This window comes from Erinaceus europaeus, chromosome 21, assembly GCF_950295315.1.
Source record: "Erinaceus europaeus chromosome 21, mEriEur2.1, whole genome shotgun sequence".
Classification (NCBI taxonomy): Eukaryota; Metazoa; Chordata; class Mammalia; order Eulipotyphla; family Erinaceidae; genus Erinaceus; species Erinaceus europaeus.
Window position 1 is genome coordinate 35,513,272 of NC_080182.1, and position 21,557 is coordinate 35,534,828.

Genomic DNA, 21,557 nt, shown 5'->3' on the forward strand with positions numbered 1-21,557 from the left:
AAACAACAAGGGCAACAAAAAGGAATAAATATATATATAAAAAGAATATGTACTGACATGGAAGTAGTTCATTCACCTAGTTCCATGGGTTACTAAGAAGTCAATATTGTTACATTTATTTCCAGCACAGATTCATATTTAACAGAAATATTACACACACACACACACACACACTCACTCAAAAATATATATACATATATATTTTTCAAGTTTAGTATATGACAGCAAGAACTAGAAAAAAAGCCAAGTGTGTTCAACAAGAGGCAAATACTGAAATGCATTCATTCATTGAAAGGAGCATTAGAAAAATAAAATCAGTATCAAGCTCACATAAGTATGGACTCAAAGACATATTATTATGCAAAAGTAGGATATGCAACTGAATAAAACTATATAAAACCATGAAGAGAAAGACAACAAAGAATAAAGAGAAAAACAACAAAGAACATATTCCACACTACAAATGCCTGTTTGCTAAATTGAGATACTATATATTCAAATACAATATGGTATGATGACAATCTCATTCTTAAAAAAAAAAATGTGTGGGAACTTGAAGTTGTCATGAACAGTGGACAGGGTGTAAGGATCATGAATCCCAAACTGAATCTTCTGATGGGGACATAAAGTTTCTACAAAAACAGGGCTCCTCTCACTGGGGAGAGGCTGTCCTGTGCATTATGGGCTATTTAGAAGCATTCATGCTTCTGCCCACTAGACTACCAGCAGCTCTCTCAGCTGTGACATCAAATGTCCACAGACACTATCTCACCGGACAAACCTGCAGAAGTATGGAATCAAAGACACATTATTGGGGGTCACCCAATCTGGTCCCCTACACCTACACTGAACTTCTCTGTTCCAGTCTCTTGGAAACAGAGCTGGCAGTCAGCTGAGGTAAAGAACAGGCACCTCATCACAGACCCCTGCAAGCATCAACCCGGCTTTGACCTAGCACGTTATGATCGGGCCCTCCTCAATCGCTATCGAACAGGCCATGGCCGGTGCGCCGCTATGTTCCATCGCTGGGGAGCCAGAAACGACCCGAACTGCCCCTGCGGCTACAGACAGACTATGACCCACATAGTCAACGACTGCCACCTCTCCAGATTCAAAGGAGGTCTCGAAACTTTACATCAGGCTCAACCGGATGCTGTTGACTAGCTACGGAAGAAGGGCAAACGCTAGAAGAAGAAAAGAAGGGGGTCGGGCTAAGCGTACATGGTGCAAAGTGCAGGGACCATCATAAGGATCCCGGTTGGAGCCCTGGCTTCCCACCTGCCCCCGGGGGAGTCGCTTCACAGGCGGTGAAGCAGGTCTGCAGGTGTCTATCTTTCTCTCCCCCTCTCTGTCTTCCCCTCCTCTTTCCATTTCTCTCTGTCCTATCCAACAATGAACAACAATAACAACCACAACAAGGCTTCAACAAGGGCAACAAAAGGGAAAAAAATGGCCTGTAGGAGCAGTGGATTCATGGTGCAGGCACTGAGCCCCAGCAATAACCCTGGAGGCAATAAAATAAAATAAAATAAAAAGACACATTATCATGCAAAAGTAGGATACGCTACTGAAAAAGACTCTATAAAACCATCAAGAGAAGGTGATAAATAAGTAACCTTTCTGGCTCTAAGATTCCATGATGATTCAAAGTCAATAGATGTGTGGGCTTGAAGATAGAACCAGATTAAGGCTAGTGAAGTCTCAGGTTCAACCCCATGATTCCCACCTGCAGAGGGCACAGCTAAGTGGTAGGATGTTAGGATACGAAGTGGTTCTCAGACCCCAGCCAAAGTCAATGTCACCTGAATGGCTTCAGACATTCAGATTACTATGCAAACGTGGTTTCCACTCCAGAGTTTCTGATTTGCATTTCTAAATTAGGATGCACTGGCTTCGCACTGAGATCCTATACCTCAGACTTAAGGCCTGAAAAACAAAACCACCTGGTGTGGTTTTAAAGCTTGTCCTTCTTCCTTAACATTCCTACCTTTCACTATGAAGCACAATTTCCGAGGAAGGCTTAGAAATCTGCGCTTATGAAGCAGGGTTGTTGTTGTTGTTGTTGCAAGTTGTCCTTGAGCAGCTAGCTATATGGAGTGCAAAGATCCAGGAAAGGTGATGGAAGTAAAGACAAATTTGGACATCAAAACAGACAGAAAGATAGAGATAGATAGTATAGTGGTTATGTAAAAAGACTCTCATGCCTGAGGTTCCAAGATCCCAGCTTCAGTCCCCTGCACCACCATAAACCGGAGCTGGTCAGTGCTCTGGTAAAATAAATAAATTAATTAAAAAACATATATATGGGGCAGTCGGGCGGTAGTGCAGAGGTTTGAGCGCAAGTGGCGCAAAGCACAAGGACCAGTGTAAGGATCCTGGGAGTCGCTTCAAAGGTGGTGAAGCAGGTCTGCAGGTGTCTATCTTTCTCTCCCCCTCTCTGTCTTCCCCTCCTCTCTCCATTTCTCTCTGTCCTATCTAACAATGATGACATCAATAACAACAACAATAATAAGTACAACAAAAATAAAAAAAACTAGGGCAACAAAAGGGAAAATAAATAGATATAAAAAATAAAAAGTAAACCAAAATGTAGAAAAAAACAGGGATAGACATAGCTAGGGAGAGAGCGGCTGTGTATCTCAATACATATGCACTGCCAACCACTCCAAGTTTTCCCCCTTCCAAGGTTATCGGTGGGGCTGGGAGCTGGCATAATGAATCCACTGCTCCTGTCAGCCCTTTTTTCCCCATTTTATTTGACAGGACAGAGAGAAATTGGAAGAGGAGCAGGAGATAGATAGGGAGAAAGAAAGACACCTACAAGACTTGCTTTGTCAGTTGTTAAGCATCCCCTCCGCAGGTGGGGGTGTGGGGGCTCAAACCCTATCCTTGTTCGTGTCCTTAGTACCACGTGCATGTCAGCAGGTGTGCCAGGCACTTTTTGTTTGGTTTTTTTTTTTTTAGATAGCGGCAGTGATAGAGACGATAGCACCAAAGCTTCCTCCAATGCAGTGGAGGCTGGGCTCAAAGCCGGCTGATAGCTAGACCTGCATCCAAATTTCTCAAGTAATTAAGGTTCTTGACTTTCCCTAGACTCAAGGGTAAAACGATCAGCCACCAGTCATAAGTTCTGCACTATGAAAGAGAAGCACACACAACAGATGGAGATGTTTGTGAAAGTCATTAACCTTTTATCAGTGCAATCTCATCTATTAGTGACTGATTTAAATATCCAAATCTCAATTTGCTCTCCATACAGATATAAAAGGTTCTCGGCCTGTTTTGGCAACTGGCTAAAATGTATCTTTTTCCCCCTCAAGGACTATTGCCTATGAAGTTCATAGACAATGTTTACAGTGCTTACAATCAGACACTCAGATTTATTTCAAAGAATCAAAAATACTTATTAACCTTAGGTTTGAGACTATCACTGTCTACAGGTTATAACAGCCTGACATCATCCCCCACAGAACTGCCAGCACACTTCAACTCCCTGCAGAAGAGATTAGGTGGAGGAGGAGTAAGTGAGAATCAACATTTTCCCCCTACTAATGTCTTACACGATTATTTCTTTAGTCAGATTGGACCTTACAGCAAATCTGAGTCTCAGGATTCTCATACTTCACAAGCCAAATGAAAAGTCCTCCTATTAGAACTGAATAATGGTCATTGAAGAGAACAGCGAAAATGAGGGGGTTTGTTCTTCTTTAATTATCCAGTCATATCTGACTTTCCCGAAGGGATTCACACTTCCAAATTATTAGACTTTAGAATTTGATATTCAAGCACTTCTCTTGTGAGATGAAACCAAACCAAACCAAACCAAACCACTCCTGTGCCTTGAGGGGTCACTGTAAATCCCATACCACCAAAATGAATGACCCATATTAACTGCATTCACTAAAAGGGACACATTTTAGTCTTTTCTCAAAGTAATATCTATATGATAGTGGAAACCATTTAAACTGAAAAAAATATACGTACTTGAATGCCTTAGTGCTTTGTAACTACATCAGTTCAGTTTTATTGTAGTATCTTCCTATTTTAAACTTTTGTTTACTTAATGAAAGAGAATGAGTGATGGACAAGAGCACTGATCAACTCTGGCATATGTGGTGCCTGGGGTCAAACCTGGGGCTTCATGAATGCAAGTCCTGTACTCTACCGCTGAAATATCTACCCAATCCCCTTTTTAAACCTGAGTTTTTCTTTAATGTTTACTTTTTAAAAAGTTTTGTTATCTTTATTTTTTGGATAGGGATAGTCAGAGATTGAGAGGGTAGGAGAAATTGAGGGACACCTGCAGCCCTGCTTCACCACTTGCAAAGCTTTCCCCCTCGCAGGTGGGGACCAGAGGCTCCAACCTGGGTCCTGCGCATTGCAACATGTGAGCTCAACCAGGTGCACCACCACCTGGCCCCTAATGTTTACCGTTTTTAAGACTACAGGATGAAGTGCTTTCAGATGTATTTATTTATGAAAGAAGAAAAGAAGTGAGAACACGTGTGATACTGGGGATAGACCTGAGACCTTATGATTAAGGACCCAACACTTTACCCACTATGCCACCTCCCCAGCAGCTCTTTTTAAAATTAATTAATTGCTCAGGCAGAAGTTGAAAAACAAGAGCAGAAAAGAAAACACAAGTAGAACCTGAACTGGAATTGGCATATTGCACCAAAGTAAAAGACTCTGGGGTGGGTGGGGGGGGTGGGGGGGGAGAATACAGATCCAAGAAGGATGACAGAGAACCTAGTGGGGATTGTATTGTTATATGGAAAACTGGGAAATGTTATGCATGTACAAACTATTTTATTTACTGTTGAATGTAAAACATTAATTCCCCAATAAAGAAATTTTTAAAAATGAAATTAATTAGTCAATTAATTAATTTATTACCACTAGTGTGATTCCCGGGGCTCAGTGCCTATACAACAAACCATTCCCGATGGCCACCCTGTCCCCCCTTTTTTTCCAATTTGTTAAGACAGGAAGAAATTGAGAGGATGGGGCAGTATTAAGGAGAGAGAGAAGAAGAAGGCTGATAGCTTGGTTCTCCACTCATGAACCTTTCCCCCTGCAGGTGAGGGTTGGGGACTTGAACCCGGGTCCTTGTGCACTGTGATATATGCGCCCAGCAAAATGCACCACCACGCAAGCAAGCCCTTGCAAAGTATTTTAAATTAGCTACAATTTTTACCCTGAATTTTTTAGTTATAAGTATGAAATTTGGTTATTGAAAAACAGAAGCAAGAAAACCGTTCCTAAGAGCTGTGTGAGCACTTCGGTGCTTATCTTTGGGAGGTGGGAGAGTGGGGACAAGGAGCTTTGTTGGTGGGTATGGTGTGGAGCACTGTTATCTTACAAGCTTGTAACCTACTATTAACTGCAAATAAAACTTGACAAAATTGATTATCGGATGTATTATGTCATTAATGAAAAACCAAGAAGCGAGTTTCAAAAAAGTTTGATCACTTCTCTGTACAGATGGTGAAAGTTTCTCCTGTGATTTCTGATAATGAATACAGTATATGAAACAGAGACTATAAGAACAGCAAAGAGAAACAGCAAGTATAAACTGGAAAGGTAGACAGTCTATAAAAAATAGTCATAGGGAAGACAAGACTACCAAAGTATGTATGTCAGTGCACATTGAAGAAAAATAATATTTTGGTTAATTAGTAAAGTATATCATCACATCAGCCAAAAGTTTAAAGATTGAAAATCAAATTCCTTTAAGTAAGCCTTATTTTTTAATTTAATTGAATTTTTATAGAGACAGAGAGAAATTGAGGGGAAAAGGAAGATTGAGAGGGCAGAGAGAAATAAATCTACAGCATTGCTTCATCACTCACGAAATTTTCTCTCTGCGGGAGGTGGGGGTTTGAGCACAGGCCCTGAGCATAGTAATACATGTGCTCTGTGCATATGCCACTTCCTGGCCCCTTATTTTCAAACTAATTATAGCCTACTAAAATTCTGACTCTTAGAATGGAGAATGCACTCTTTTAAATATGAAGTTCAAATATTTCTATTTCAAAAACAGGAAGATCATATGGAGACACAAGTATTGAACCTGAGGAAAAGAAATTCTGTTCACCGGGAGTCGGGCTGTAGTGCAGCGGGTTAAGCGCAGGTGGTGCAAAGCACAAGGACCAGCATAAGGATCCCGGTTCGAACCCCGGCTCCCCACCTGTAGGGGAGTCGCTTCACAAGCGGTGAAGCAGGTCTGCAGGTGTCTATCTTTCTCTCCTCCTCTCTCTCTTCCCCTCCTCTCTCCATTTCTCTCTGTCCTATCCAACAACGACAACAACAATAATAACTATAACAATAAAACAACAAGGGCAACAAAAGGGAATAAATAAATAAAATAAATATATATATACATAAATATAAAAAGAAATTCTGTTCACCAAAGGAAGCAACTAAGAATGAATTTATGACATGACATATGAATAACGTCCTGTGAATAAGTGGCGTGGCATCAGATCCTTTTTATTACTTTACACTTGCATATTCTAACAGTACCTATGACATTTATGATATAATACTGACATCCTGGCCAGATGAGTATTTTGGAAGACTGTAGATGTATAGATAGAATTACTGAATAGTCTGTCCAGAATGGTACCCTTAGCGCAGGAAAAACAGGTCACTTGGATAGTGTACTGCTTTTCCAAGCCCCTCACATTTAAGGAAGTTTGGGTGCTGTGGTCTTCTTTAGTCTCCCCTTCTGTCTCTCTGGCTCTGTCTAAACAAATAAACAAACAAACAAAAAAGGTATGTTACCCTTCTTTAAAATGAAAACCAAGAAAAAATCCTATGTACTTGATGTGTTTGAAACTATTAAACCCTGATAAAAATTGCCACTGCTTTGTCATTAAGATGTCTAGATAAGGTGTGGGGGGATCTATATGCCAACATTTCTAGCTACAAAGTAAAACAATGTGTACCTTCTTAAGCTGGGGAAGTGACTCAGTGGGAAGGATATGCCTTGTAAATATAGCATGAAACCCTGGGACTGACCTTTGCCACCACATAAAATGGAAAAGTAGTGTTCTGGTTCCTCTCCATTAACATAAAATTTAAATAGGAAAGAAAATCATAAACTCAGAGTACTGGCAAGACTAAGTTTTGAAATTCATTCTAACCCCTCCTTTGCCCTGATGCTCTCTGTATTGCCTTCTCGTATGTCACATCAACCCCTGGGCCACACCCAAAAGTTGTAGAATGTGGAGAAGTCTTCAGTGTGAAGAGAATCACAGGGGTATTCTTAGAGCCGTGTCAGTAATATCCTCATTGGCATCTGTAACCATGAAGAGCCCCACTTTCAATAAAAGCAATGATTTGGGGATACCATCTTAAACTTGAAAGATGCTTCTTTGTTCATTGATTGGACTTTCTGCTTTTTAAAAGATAAGGATTTGGCTACTAAAACTTCTCATCATAACTTATTATTCATTTTCTTACCAGGAATGAGACTTATGATTTCTTCAGAATCATGATCTTTTTCATATTTGCTCATCAATTCCTGTGGCATTTCTAGGTGGTTTGGAACGTAAACCAGATGGCCACTTCCATTGCTGGCCAACAAAAAAGATATGTTTCTTCCAGCATTTAATTCCTGACTTGTGAAGCTGGCATCTGCCAAAGAAATCTCAGGTGGCTCAGGAGTCATTCTAGGAGGAAAAAGGAAAGTTTTAGGTGAATCCAGATAACCAGGTAGAACGTAAATGAAGTATGCCAATGGCTTAATAAAGTCAATTACATCTTAAAAGAAAAGCAACCAGGTGGTTAAAATCTGCATTCACTTCATTGAATAATTCATTAAGATTAATGATTTATCATTGAAAATATGAACTGAGCAATTTTTCAAATGTCTGTTTGTCCTTCATTTCTCCTATATGCTTATATATGAAATGAGGCTTTGTAATAAATCACACAAAGTTCTTGATAAAAGACAAACAACAATTTATTCAGAACAACCAAATAATGTGTCTCAAATTAATAGCAATCATAGAAAATCATCATTTAGTTTGTAAATAACCGATGAGAAAATAAAGCATATATCATTCCTGTTATATTTCTTAAAATGGTATATTTACTTATACTCTGAGTTTACTTTTTTTTTTTTTGTCTCCAGAGTTATGACTGGGGCTTAGTGCCTGCACTATAAAACCACTGCTCCTGGAGGCTATTATTTCCCTTTTGTTGCCCTTCTTGTTAATATTGTTGTTGTTGGATAGGACAGAGAGAAATGGAGAGAGAGAGAAGAGGGGAAGACAGAGAGGAGAAGAGAAAGATAGACACCTGCAGACCTGCTTCACCACCTGTGAAGTGACCCCTCTGCGGGTGGGGAGCCGGGGGCTTGAACCAGGATCCTTATGCAGGTCCTTGAGCTTCCCATTGTGTGTGCTTAACCTGCTGCACTACCACCCACTACCTTATTCTGAGTTTAATAAAAGTTTTGTACAACTTAATAAGACTGTATTTTATTTAGAATATCAGAGAAAACATACCCAAAATAAGTTTAATTCTTATTTTATTCATGCAACTTTAGGCAATTTCAATGTCCATATTTAGTTTTGTTTTTCATACTTGTGTTCAGCACTGAGTATTACTACTTCAAGTGTTGAGTGTCAGTGAGGAAGGGGAAAAGGGTCAGCTGATATAACAACACACAATGTGAGTAATTTCTCAGTGGGGTAGGTCAAGTCAAGTGGTGAGAAATCAGTTCTTCATGCAGCACAGCAGGTATGCTGAGAGTCGAGGTCACCCTGCATAGATTATGCTTTACATATTCGATCTGCATATACCTTGTTCCTTAAGCTTTCAGAAATTCATTTTTGGCAGACCAGAATCATTAGTTACATAAAATAAGTGTTTTAAATTTGAGGCTTCTTAAGTTTGATTGAATTTGCCACCCAAATTTGTTTGGGGTTGATAGCTTCATAAAGACTATAAGCCTATGGTATTTGCAGACAGACTTATATTTGTACAAGCCGAAATAACCATAATAACATTTTGTCTGCACTTTTGTTGAAATCAGTTTTTCAAAGGTATATGACTTCTTCAATGTTGGGAAACACTGTGTCCTGTGACATCAGTGCTAAACCGTCCTACAAGTACTGGATGCTGGGCACTTTCTTGCCAGATGGCCATTAAATGAAACCTGGTGGTAGAGAAGAATGTACTTGGGTGAATTCTGGAGAATGCCTCATCCTGCCATCCTGCTTCTGGGTAAATGTGAGAGTTCACTTGTTATGAGAAGCTCTTTGTCTGATTTCAGTCTGAGTGGACAGAGTAATTATGGGCCCAATTCTGAGATTCCTTGGTCTGCAGTCAAGGATTCAAGCTCCATGAAGTATATAAAGAAGTCAAGAGTAACCAAATGGGACACACTCTCAGTCGGACTGAGGATCAAAGTTCACTCAGGCTATTTGTATTTTCTGAGTAGAATACAACATTTAGGAAAATCATTTGCATTCTCAACCATACGGAGGTTTTTTTTTTTTTTTTAATGCCATGTGTTGAAGGTGGGAAAAAAAGTCATACACAGCCCCAGGCTTTAAGTGAGACAAGACACAGGGATAAACTATAATATATTCCTCAGCAGAAGTGTAATGTGGGTGAGACTGTTTTGCAGACACCCATCTTGGTGAGATAAAAAATTGTTTGCGGGGGAGTCGGGCTGTAACGCAGTGGGTTAAGCGCAGGTGGCGCAAAACACAAGGACCGGCATAAGGATCCCGGTTCGAACCCCGGCTCCCCACCTGCAGGGGAGTCACTTCACAGGCGGTGAAGCAGGTCTGCAGGTGTCTATCTTTCTCTCCTCCTCTCTGTCTTCCCCTCCTCTCTCCATTTCTCTCTGTCCTATCCAACAATAACAACAACAATAATAACTACAATAATAAAACAACAAGGGCAACAAAAAGGAATAAATAAATAAAATAAATATTTAAAAAATTGTTTGCATGTGCCAACAACTATACTGTAAGCGAATAACCTCCCAATAAAAAGGATACAGAAAAGTGGTAAAAAAAGGGGGACAATTACTGATATAAGAGATACAGTTCAAAGAGGAGCTTCCATCTGGAGCATAAGATATGGGTAGGGTTTTGCTAGAAGGGGTAGGGCACTGGTCTTTGTGAATGGAGCCTAGGACGGTGAAATAACAGTTCACACCTAGCAGACAGGAGTTCAGTGTAGTCAGAACTCAGCCCTACAGTGGGGAGGGATGTGAAGTCAGAGAGACTGAGGGGGAGATGGCTAAATTATGCATTCAGTTTTGTGTCAAATTTCAATATGGGGATTTCTAAGAAAACCATGGATTGAATGGGGGAAAGTTAATAAGGCTCATGAGGGTGTTCTAAAGCTTTCAATACAGAGGGCACGCTTGATAGGTAGTTTCACAAATGGAATACTTTACAGACCCTCTTAACTTCCTCAGGCAAATAACCTGCCACAATCCAGTTCAACACACATCAGTCAATTAGCAGTCTCTTGTGAATATAAGAGCTCACTAACTCACAAGAGATAGTTCTTTCCATCATCTTCTGCTTCTGAATTGATGAGGCTGCAGGCACTCTCAAGCATTCGTGGTGGGTACTGATTGAATCCCTCTATTGAGAGAGCAAAGTAGAATTAAATTTCTAAACTGAAAATTGTGTTTCGTATGTAAAGAGAATCCCAACAGGAATCTCCTCGATGCAATACATGTCATTAAACTATTTCAGCAAAATTTGGTTTCGATGAAAAAATACATTGGTTGTGAGAGAAAAATAGCGTTCAAAACTCAGTTTCTTTTCTTATGTTGTCATTAGGCCTTCACTTCTCTGAGTCGACAGAGAGACAAAAAGAGAGAAGGAAAGACATCCCAGCACTGAAACTTCCTGACATACAGTGGGGACTGAAATCAAGTCTGTATCAAGTATATTGGCAAAGCAGGTATTCTCCCAGGAGAGCCATCTTGCTGGTCTTAAAACTAGATTTTAATTGGTTTGAACAGAATTCCCAGGGTTATAGAAACAGACCCCCTCAGATTGTTTAATTCAGAGGAAACTGGGACACAGGGATACGTGATTTCTTTCTTTTTAAAAAAATATTTATTCCCTTTTGTTGCCCTTGTTGTTTTATTGTTGTAGTAGTAGTTGTTATTGATGTCGTTGTTGTTAGACAGGACAGAGAGAAATGGAAAGAGGGGAGGGGAAGACAGAGAGAGGGAGAGAAAGATAGACATCTGCAGACCTGCTTTACTGCTTGTGAAGCGACTCCCCTGCAGGTGGGGAGCCAGGGACTGGAACCAGGATCCTTGCGCTGGTCCCTGCGCTTTGCATGGCGTGTGCTTAACCTGCTGCGCTACTGCCCGACTCCCAGATGTGTGATTTCTATGCTCAAGGTAGCATAATCCAGGGCGAGTTTTATTTTGACATATTAAAATGTTTTCATTAAAAGCCAATGCTATTGTGTTAAATAGAGAAAAGGCAGTATTTTGTCACATAATGGTATTTCTGTGCTTCTAGTTACCACTGATTTCTTGTGAGGGAAAGAACCATTTAAGATATTTTAGCTGAACAACCTAAATAATAGGGTTCCTCATACCCATTTTTATATTGCTCTATAAGCTCTGGAAAATTGCTAAGTGTAATAAGGCCATCCGCCTTTGCCCAAATGGTCCACATGCTTCTCTGGTACCTGCCTTTTCATTTTCCTGATTAAAAGTTTAAAATACCAGAAATAGATATAGATACAGATACAAATACAGATGCAGATGCAGATACAGATACAGATGATACAGATGATACAGATGTAGATACAGATGTAGATACAGATACAGATATAGACCAGGTCCCGTGAGATAGAGCGTATGTTCACATGTATCCATAAATTAGAGCAAAATATATTCCTGAAAGCAAAAGTACACAATAGTCTGCAGTGAGTCAGTATAAAGTTCATAATGAAATAGTGTCTACTTAGACTTAGCTACCCTCCTCACCTACTTCCTATTACAGTTCTCTCACTCACTCCAAAGCTAACCTTAGCGAAGCAAGGACTGCAAAAGCTGAATAAGGGCGAGAGACTGGCACACTTTAACTGTGATTCTTTAGTCACTATCAGGCCACTCCAACAGCTGGGGCCCTATTCCGGGAGTCCTGAGATTCCCAAACAGACATGATGGGCCTAGACCTTGAATAAATCCCTGTTTCCATTGTTACTGGTCATCTCTATCAGGAACAACAAAATGGACCCCTTTGTAGGCCCCCATAGGACCTTGTCCTCAGCTTAGATCAACAATGGTAGAGAATGTTCCATCCTCCGAAGGGAGGCTGGACAACATACTCTAAGCTACACTTGAGGAAGAAAGATGGGTCCTGATATTGGGGCAGCGTGAAACATTCCTACTTATGAACACAGACTGTGAGCTCAGATCTACAGGACTCATAGGTCACACAGGCTCCTAAGTTGACAGTGGGCCCCAGACCACATCAAATCGATGGGGTTTATAGTCAACAATATTTATACACCTTTACCATATTTGGGAGCTACTCTCTTCCCTGATCCAGCTTTCTGGTCCTTTTCCAGCCATGACATCATCTCCCCAGGACAATAACTTGGATCCACTGGCATATCAGATTTCAGGCTCAGGGGAAAGAAAAAAAAACAACCTAGTATAGCCGCAGGCCCTTTGGGATACAACTAAAATATACCTACTAGCTATCTACAAAATGGAGGGCCCCCAACTCTTCATCTGCACTATTCCAGCCTTTAGGCCCATGATTGGTCAACAATTTGGCTTTATATGTTAACTCTCTTGTCAACCACCAGGTTCCAGATGCTAGCATGATGCCGACCAGACTTCCCCGGACAGATGACCCCACCTATGTGTCCTGGAGCTCTGCTTCCCCGGAGCCCTTCCCTAATAAGGAAAGAGAGAGACAGGCTGGGAGTATGGATGGACCTGTCAACACCTATGTTCAGCAGGGAAGCAATTACAGAAGCCAGACCTTCCACCTTCTGCATCCCACAATGACCCTGGGTCCATACTCCCAGAGGGTTAAAGAATAGGAAAACTATCAGGGGAGGGGATGGGATATAGAGTTCTGGTGGTGGGAATTGTGCAAAGCTGTACCCTTCTTATCCTATGGTTTTATCAATGTTTCCTTTTTATAAATAAAAAAATTTTTTAAAACCCTATGAAGGGTACATAGCTAAGAAATCCTTTAACAATGGAATAAAAAAATCACTAATTTGAGTCTTATAAATACAAAAAAAATCATATAATATAAACTCAGTGTTGTACTACTATAATATGTCTTCTAGGGTTAAATGGGTGGGACTGGCAGTGATTATTATTAGTGAATTAGTGAAGTAAGTAAAGAAGTGAAGGACAACTCCAGGTTGATTTCACTCATAAAAAGAGTACTGAAGTATAAGCAGGGAATTTTAATACATGAACTTGAGAAAAAAATATATATAGTCAACCCATATCTATGACCTTGGGAGAACTATGGTGGTTACCATTGCAGGGGTTTGGGGACACAGAACTTGGCTGGTGGGAGTGGTAGGACAATTATGCCCTTACTTTCTCCTAATTTTTTTTTACATTTATTTATTTATTTATTCCCTTTTGTTGTCCTTTTTGTTTTATTGTTGTAATTATTATCGATGTCATTGTTGTTGGATAGGACAGAGAAATAGAGAGAGGAAGGGAAGACAGAAAGAGGGAGAGAAAGATAGGAGCCTACAGACCTGCTTCACCACCTGTGAAGCGACTCCCCTGCAATTGGGGAGCCGGGGGCTCCAACCGGGATCCTTACGCCGGTCCTTGCGCTTTGTGCCACGTGCGCTTAATCCACTGTGCTATCCCCCGACTCCCTCTCCTAATCTTTTAAATCACCAATAAAAAATATAGACTTTTTAAAAAAGAAAATTGAAATGTGTACAGTTTCTGGTCCCTCCCTCCTTCATAAAAATAGACATACTTCTGGTAAAGGAAGTTTTGACCACTGAACAATCCAAGGCTCCATAGAAATGTCTCATAGAATGTTTATGGTTTTATAGTGCTAGTATTTCTGTGCTTCTAAAATGGGACTCTCTTTCTAGTTCTCCAAAATGAGCCACTGTCGTCTAAGCAATTGCATTTACAGTTACTGTTGGGCAGGCAGGGACTGTGATGCAGTTATTATTACCTGGGCATGTGAAAACAGCAAACACACCAGGACTAAAATGTGTTGTACTGAATCAGTATTTGGGGGGGGGGAATGCCAGAAAGACAATTAGTCGACTCTTTCAAGCCCATGAACCAATGGGTTATGTATATAAAGGCAGTTATCTTGATGTGCTTAACGATGCTGTAAAAATGGACAGCAAAAGTAAGGCATCTCACCATAAATGCAAACCTAGTTAAGAGCACAGCAAAACCAGCTCCAGGCTATTTTAGTTTTTGAAGTTCTGCATCATCATTAATACCAACGGTACAAAGAACAAAATACAGCATGAGAAAAATAGATATTAATGATTCTGAGTCACAAAGTAGGTCACATCAGTCAATTAAAAATAGCTCACAAAATTGAAAACATATTTTGATTAATTTTTATGAACAGGAGACCAGAATATCACTCAGCATTTTGGAAACATATTATTTATTAATTTATATGAAAAGACGAGAGGGAGAGAGACAAAGAGAGGAAGAGAGAGAGAGAGAGTCCAAGACCAGAGCATCACTCAGCTCTGGCACATGGACAGTGATGGGTTTTTTACTTGGGGCTTCTGAGGCCTCAGACATGCATGTTCTATGCTTCAATAATGAGTTATCTCCCTGAAGAAGAGTAAAGTTTTGAATAAGTAGACATTTTAAGAATACCTTAACCAGTCTATGTCAAATACACTACCTTTTTATATATCCACAAGTGTGAATATTATAGTAGTCAAAGGCTCAAAGAACCCTTTCTTTTTAAATAATAATAATTTACTTTTTTCTGTTCACCACACCCACACTAAAGTTCTGTGTCCTCACACTCCTCTCTTCCAGAGATAACTACCACAGTTCTCACATGTCTTAGAAATAGCTTACTTACTTCTGTGACTTTTTCTTCTTTTTTTCCTACAAGTTCATGTGTATCAGTTCTCTAGATTCCAAATGAGTAAAATTATTCGGCAGTCAAAGAACCCTTTCAAATATCATAAAATAAAAACACTCTAATAATCAGTATCAAAATTTAATTGAAAGCATCTCTTATCCTTTCTAATGTATATGTTGGTTTATGATAACATATGATCCCAAGAAGGCAATGACTGGGTCCTTCAGTGGAATATTAATTACAGGAGAAAACGGATCTCTCTCTGTAATGAAGAGTGAACTCTCCAGACACAGTCACTATGGGGGTGTTGGAAACTCCTTTAAGATCAGGGCAACTCAGTGATTTTAGGGTGGCAGTATGGGTTCCACCTGAGTCGAATTTTAAGTCTATCTTGTGTCCAGAAAGAATAGCTTCAGCTCTGATTCTGCAGGACCCCCTAGAGCAGAGGTTTTCAATGTAAACCTACTGCCATTTGGAGTAGCAATCCAGGTCTCTAGCCACTAGATGACAGTAGTATTTTTCCCTTACTTATGATAGCTAAAATTCTCTCCACTTGTCCTCTAGAGGGCAAAATCATCCCCAGTTGAAGAGGACTTCTCAAACTATGTGTGACCAAGAAAGAAAAAAATCGAATCCTCTGCAGACTGATACTTTATTTTTATTTGTGGCTAAATGAGAGAATACAGCATTCACGCGCTCACACGCTGTGCCAATATCAAATTACTTTAAAAGACCCTAAGTGTTTACTCTCAATTTCTGTACTTCTCACAGAACGGTTTTTGTAGTGGCAACAATCTAATTAGTGACACTTGATAATGCACTGACTCAGAGGCTGGACACTCAGTGTTATCTGTAGACAAGAGCACTGCAATCCTGGAGGAGCTTCTTAGAAATGCAGAGTCCCAGGCTTTACTGGTGATCTTCAGAATCATTTCAATAGCAATCCTGTGGACTTCGTATATTTCTTTAGAGCATCAGAGGATCTTTCATCTTTACACCTTCAGCCAGGTTTCCAGAGTGCGCCAAGGTTATAAACAAAGTAAGTGGGGAGAGCTTTTATCTTTAATTTAATTCAGTTTACTTTTTATTTGGTAGGAAAGAGAGAAATTGAGAGGGACAGGGAATAGAAAGGGAGAAAGAGAGACACCTGCATCACTACTTCATCACTTCTGAAACATCCCTCATGCAGGGAGGGGCAGGAGCTTGAGCCTGTATCCTTATGCATGGCACCATGTGTGCTCAGTCAGGGAGGTGTGCCACCACCGGACCCCTTAGAATTTTTTTTTAATTTTATGCTTATTTATTTATTATTGCCTCCAAGGTTATTGCTGGGGCTCACTGGCCTGCATAATAAATCCACTGATCCTGGTGGTCAATTTTTTTATAGCATCAGAGAGAAATTGAGAGAGAAGGGGGACAGAGAGAAAGAGAGAAAGAATGACACCTGTAGCAATTCTTTACCTCTGGTGAAGCTTGCCCCCTGCAGGTAGGGGGTAGGGGCCTGAACCCTGGTTCTTACACATGGTGACCTGTGTGGTCTACTGGCTGGCCCACAAGCTGGCTCCTAAAAGAAAATCTATATTCAAATGCTCATATGAGAACTACTAAGAGCTGCTAGAACTCCCTAAGGTTGAGTGAGACAAATGTGACTGGAGAGACATACAGTCATTCTGTGTTTTCCAGTGCTAAGATTTGACTAAGATACTTTATCACACACACACACACACACACACACACACACACACACACACACACACACAAAGAGCTCATACCAAGATATGAACAGAGTATAACTAGGATATGTCCCCTTCGTGTCCCCGTGTCATCACCTAACTCATTACTCAGGTTGGCTAGAGACACAAATTCATGTTGAACTATCAATATCAATAACAAAAACTAATTTGTTAAGAAAAAAAAAAGGAACAAGGAAGAACTTACGTCTGACTGAGTATACAAATGGCTTTAGAAACTTCAGGATATAATTCAGATCTGGTTTGTGAATTCTCCCAAGCTGGATCAAGTGGTGATCAGGTGGGTAGCTGGCTATTTCTTCTATGCCATGATTATGTAGTGAGCCGAGGGAAATCACAAATATGACATAGCCTTGACACTTGGCCCTCAGCGCCATCTTCCTTAGGAATTCTTTATTCTCTTGATTCTCCCCAGCAGACACCACAAAGATCACCTTGTGTTTTCTCAAGTAAGGTGAGCTAGGGAAGAGGTTCTCCATGGTCCACAGCAGTGCAGGGCCAATCGCCTCATCTCCATGGAGCTGCTGGAGGTAAGTCTGAATGTGGCTCTTCATTAGAACATGGTTGTCATAAGTTGTGAAGTCAAACTCTGTTTTTACTGCACCCTGGTTTCTCTGGGAGTGATCCCAAGGAGAATAGGTCAACAAGGCAATCCTATCACCAAAGTCTGACACTAAAGGGTCTGAGGAAATGATAAAGTTATCAAGCATTGCGCTCACCAAGGTCTTCAGGGCCTGAAACTCCTCACTTGCTACATGCCGAGAATTGTCTAAGACTAAGGCTACATCCATGTATGCATTTTCAGGTAAGATGATATCTTTGCTGCAGGCATTTGGAAAACATTTATCTGAAAATACAGAGAGACACTCGTCATTGATTCAATCTTGGTAATTCAGTGATTGGTTTTTTTTTTAATTTTTAATATTTATTTATTTTCCCTTTTGTTGCCTTTGCTGTTTTAGCTATTGTTGTTATTGATGTCGTGGTTGTTAGATAGGACAGAGAGAAATGGAGAGAGGAGGGGAAGACATACAGGGGGAGAGAAAGACAGACACCTGCAGACCTTTTTTACTGCTTATGAAACGACCTCCCCTGTAGGTGGGGAGCCGGGTGCTCGAACTGGGATCCTTACTTCGGTCCTTGCACTTGGTGACACATGTGCTTAACCTGCTGGGCTACTGCCTAACTCCCAATTCAGTGATTGTTTAGTAAGAATTAATAATGTTATTAATATACATTTAATCTTGCAACATTTAATAATAAATCATCCGTGTTTCAATTTTTCTGTGACTACTAGCAGACTCTCTTGACAGGTCTTTGTTAAAAGCAGATGTAGGTAGCATGTACATTTGAAGTAGGCAAGTCATATCCTGACTCATACTGAAAATGTGTTTAATATTTTAGAGTTTTTTATAGAAATTTCTAAATTGTCTCTTTGAAAATCCATGTGGATAATCTTCTAACTAACTTCCATCACAGCATGGAAACCACAAACATTGCAAATATTAAAATCCTGACATAGGATATTAGAAGACCAGAAATTTTTACATAAGGTCTATAATCAAAAAAGTAAGATTTAGTAACTCACCCAAACACATTTAGCCAACTCAGCACAATAAATCATTTGTATTGATCTTACCATAGCAAAGGGTACAGAGCCAAAGTCTTTCTGGAGGTTCATTAATTCCCCGTGAAGGACCAGGGATCACCTGAAATGTTCCAGTGTCGTCAAACTGTATTGAGAAAGAAGTTTACGTTTGCTTGTTCATTTTCTTTAGTCATTATCAAAAAGCCACTATGGACCCACTTTAAATATTAGTTTAAAAAGCGCCTTGCTGACCATCAACATTTTCATAACAATTCTTTGCTCTATTCACTACTTCGCATGGGTTTGCACACACACACACACACACACACACACACACACACACACACACACACACACTTTTTTTATCCTAAACATAATCCAAAAAAGTAATATGATCAGCACTGATATGTCTATTGAGAAAACTGTCACAGAATAACCACCAGATTCATTCCACTGGGGTAAATGTTGAAAGTTCTTTCTTGGAGAATACATTTTACCATGTAGAAGGATGCAGTTTCTCCCAACTATGACATGGGAGTAACTGTGACTAGAAAAATTTCATGAACTCTCTGCCTTTCACCTTCTATCTGGGGAAAACAAAAACAAACAAACAAAAAGTTCTCTAGGAATAGTGCAATCATGCAAACACAAACCCCAGTGCAGCCTTGGTGGCAACAGATAACAAAAGTTCTCTCTTAGTCTTCTGTCATGCATGCAGCCTGCCTTCAGGTCTCAGCACCCACCAACCCCTGAACACAGGGAAGCTTTGGTGCTGTGGTCTCTCTCTCTCTCTCTCCCTTTCTCTCTCTCTCTCTCTCTCTCTCTCTCTCTCTCTCTCTTTCTCTCTCTCTTTCATGCACACACACATTGGCTCTCTCTCTCTCTCTCTCTCTCTCTCTGAAAAACAGTAGTGAAAACAACACCGACAAAAAAAAAAGTTCTCTTAGTTCCAAGTTAGCAATTAATTCTACACTGAATTTTTACTTCTTCTGGTTATAAACCTGCTCATTATATTACTACATATCAGCTTCAGAGGTTTTGTTCTTGCAGAAACTTTGCCTTCACAAATATGCTTTGACTTCTTTAAATAGCAGTCCCAACTGTTCCTGCCCTAGTCACACTACCTAGAAAGATGTGCTACTTTGGGGTACCAAATGGAAATTCTGAATCACAGACTATCCAAAAGTTAATTCTGTGGTCCAGTAGGCAACTTAGGCAAAGTGTATTCCTTGTATAAGTGAGGCTTTGGCTCCAATCCCAGTCACTGATATGAACAAAGGAAAACTCTCTTTACCTCTACCTTCCGCTGCCCTTGCCCCAAACAGCTTAAAAAAATAACTCTATTTAAAATTTTTTGTTGAACACTGCCTGGTTTTGCTTCTTGACTATATTTTCCAGAAATAGCCATCAAGTTAGGTAATGAACAGTGTTCATTTACTCAGTGAGTTAGTAACTATCTGGCAGCAGCTTAGGTGTGGCACCCTGTAAGGCCGACCCTTTCATTTCAATGAAAAAAAAATCGATCACTCTCAAATGCTGATGAAGGTATCTTTCACTCCACAGGATGCTCATGCTTTTTATCATTCTCTCTTGGCAATCAAAGGTTTATATGAATCACACCTTCTGTTTTTCTGTAAAGTGCTGAATTAGCATATGAAAAGAAGCACACCCATTCTACCCATAGGACTGGACAGAATATATCTACTACATTGGATCTCCCTCATTAAGAACAAGTGCCTTGGTAAACCTTGGTGAATATATATTCACAGATACAAACCACATGCTTTTTATTAACTCACTTAGATGAATATTTACTGATAATGCCTAGAGTTCTGGATGCTGGAAATACAGGATGAACAAAACTTACAAAATTTGTAAATTGTAAGAGTATAACAGAATATAACAAAATGTACAATCTAATAGGGGAGATATATAATACTAAATAAATTATCTAGTTATAAAACCAGCTAATTTTATGGAAAAAGAAAGCTTTAACTTCCTGTGATGTATTTTGGAAGGTAGTATGGTGAGGCTTCTATTTCCAGAATATTCTTGGATGTGCTATGAGCAGACTAATTTTATTTTACTATAAAGAGCTTCTCTTTAACAGAGATAGAGTATTTGCTAGAAATATAGAGCTTTGTCATTACTCAGAATGACATGATGCTTTCACAGAATCAGGAAAATACATTTCATGGAAAGTCTTATATGGAAAACAGTAGAAGAGGGAGTGGAAATTTTCCTTAAAATTTTTTTTAATATTTATTTATTTATTAGATAGAGGTAGCCACAATTCAAGAGGGAAAAGGTGGTAAAGAGGGAGAGAAAGAAAGACACCCTGCAGACCTGCTTCATCACTTGCAAAGACTTTCCCCTGCAGGTGGGCACCTGGGACTCAAACCTGCACATTGTAACATGTGTGCTCAACCAAGTGCACCACCACTCAGTCCCTATATGGGAAATTCCTTAGGTTTTATTATTATTATTGGAAATGGAAGACTATATCTCATGGGAATACACAGTTCCACAAGGGTCAGAACACTTCTTGAGAAAACAAGCCCCTATTCATATGTTTTACACAACTTTAAGGTTTCAAATATTTGCTGAACTTTATCTCTTCCAGGCTCAGAGAAGTGGTTTAGATCCAGCAACTGGATGACAGATTTGAGAAATACTAGATCTGTGGAAAGTTAGCAGAACACTTCATTAGAACCCTCTCCACACCACCCTGAATTTGAATCTTGATTTAGCAACTCAGCAGGTGTGGGAAAGTGGAGAAGTCACTAGATGTCTCTGGCCTCAATTTTCTTATCTGTGGGGGTGCTGGCAATTGAACCTGGGACCTTCAGTACCTCAGGTAACTCAGGTACTTGAAAGTCTTTTTTGCATGGCCATAATCCTCAACCCAAGTTATTTATTTTTAACATGGATAGAAATCACATCCGTTCAGAGGGCTGAAGAAATCTCTCTCTCTCTCTCTCTCTCTCTCTCTCTCTGTGTGTGTGTGTGTGTGTGTGTATGACTTTATTAAATATTGAATTTCATGGACTCTGGCAATGAAATAGCCATGGAAACTATGAAGTGGATCAAACGGTCACACATGTTCCCTCAGTCCCCACTCTTACCATGTCTATAGTA

At 39.9% G+C, this 21,557-nt stretch overlaps 1 protein-coding gene across 1 annotated transcript in view; it reads right to left on the reverse strand.

Moving 5' to 3' along the window:
- Positions 1-21,557, reverse strand: part of COL6A5 (collagen type VI alpha 5 chain) — a 124,582-nt gene that overhangs the window by 30,138 nt on the left and 72,887 nt on the right. The window contains exons 33-36 of the mRNA XM_060180823.1: positions 18,471-18,564; positions 17,019-17,678; positions 10,532-10,622; positions 7,471-7,679 (exon numbers count right to left, since the gene is read on the reverse strand). Of these exons, the coding sequence (XP_060036806.1) occupies positions 7,471-7,679; positions 10,532-10,622; positions 17,019-17,678; positions 18,471-18,564 (1,054 nt within the window). The remainder of the gene's footprint in view (positions 1-7,470; positions 7,680-10,531; positions 10,623-17,018; positions 17,679-18,470; positions 18,565-21,557) is intronic.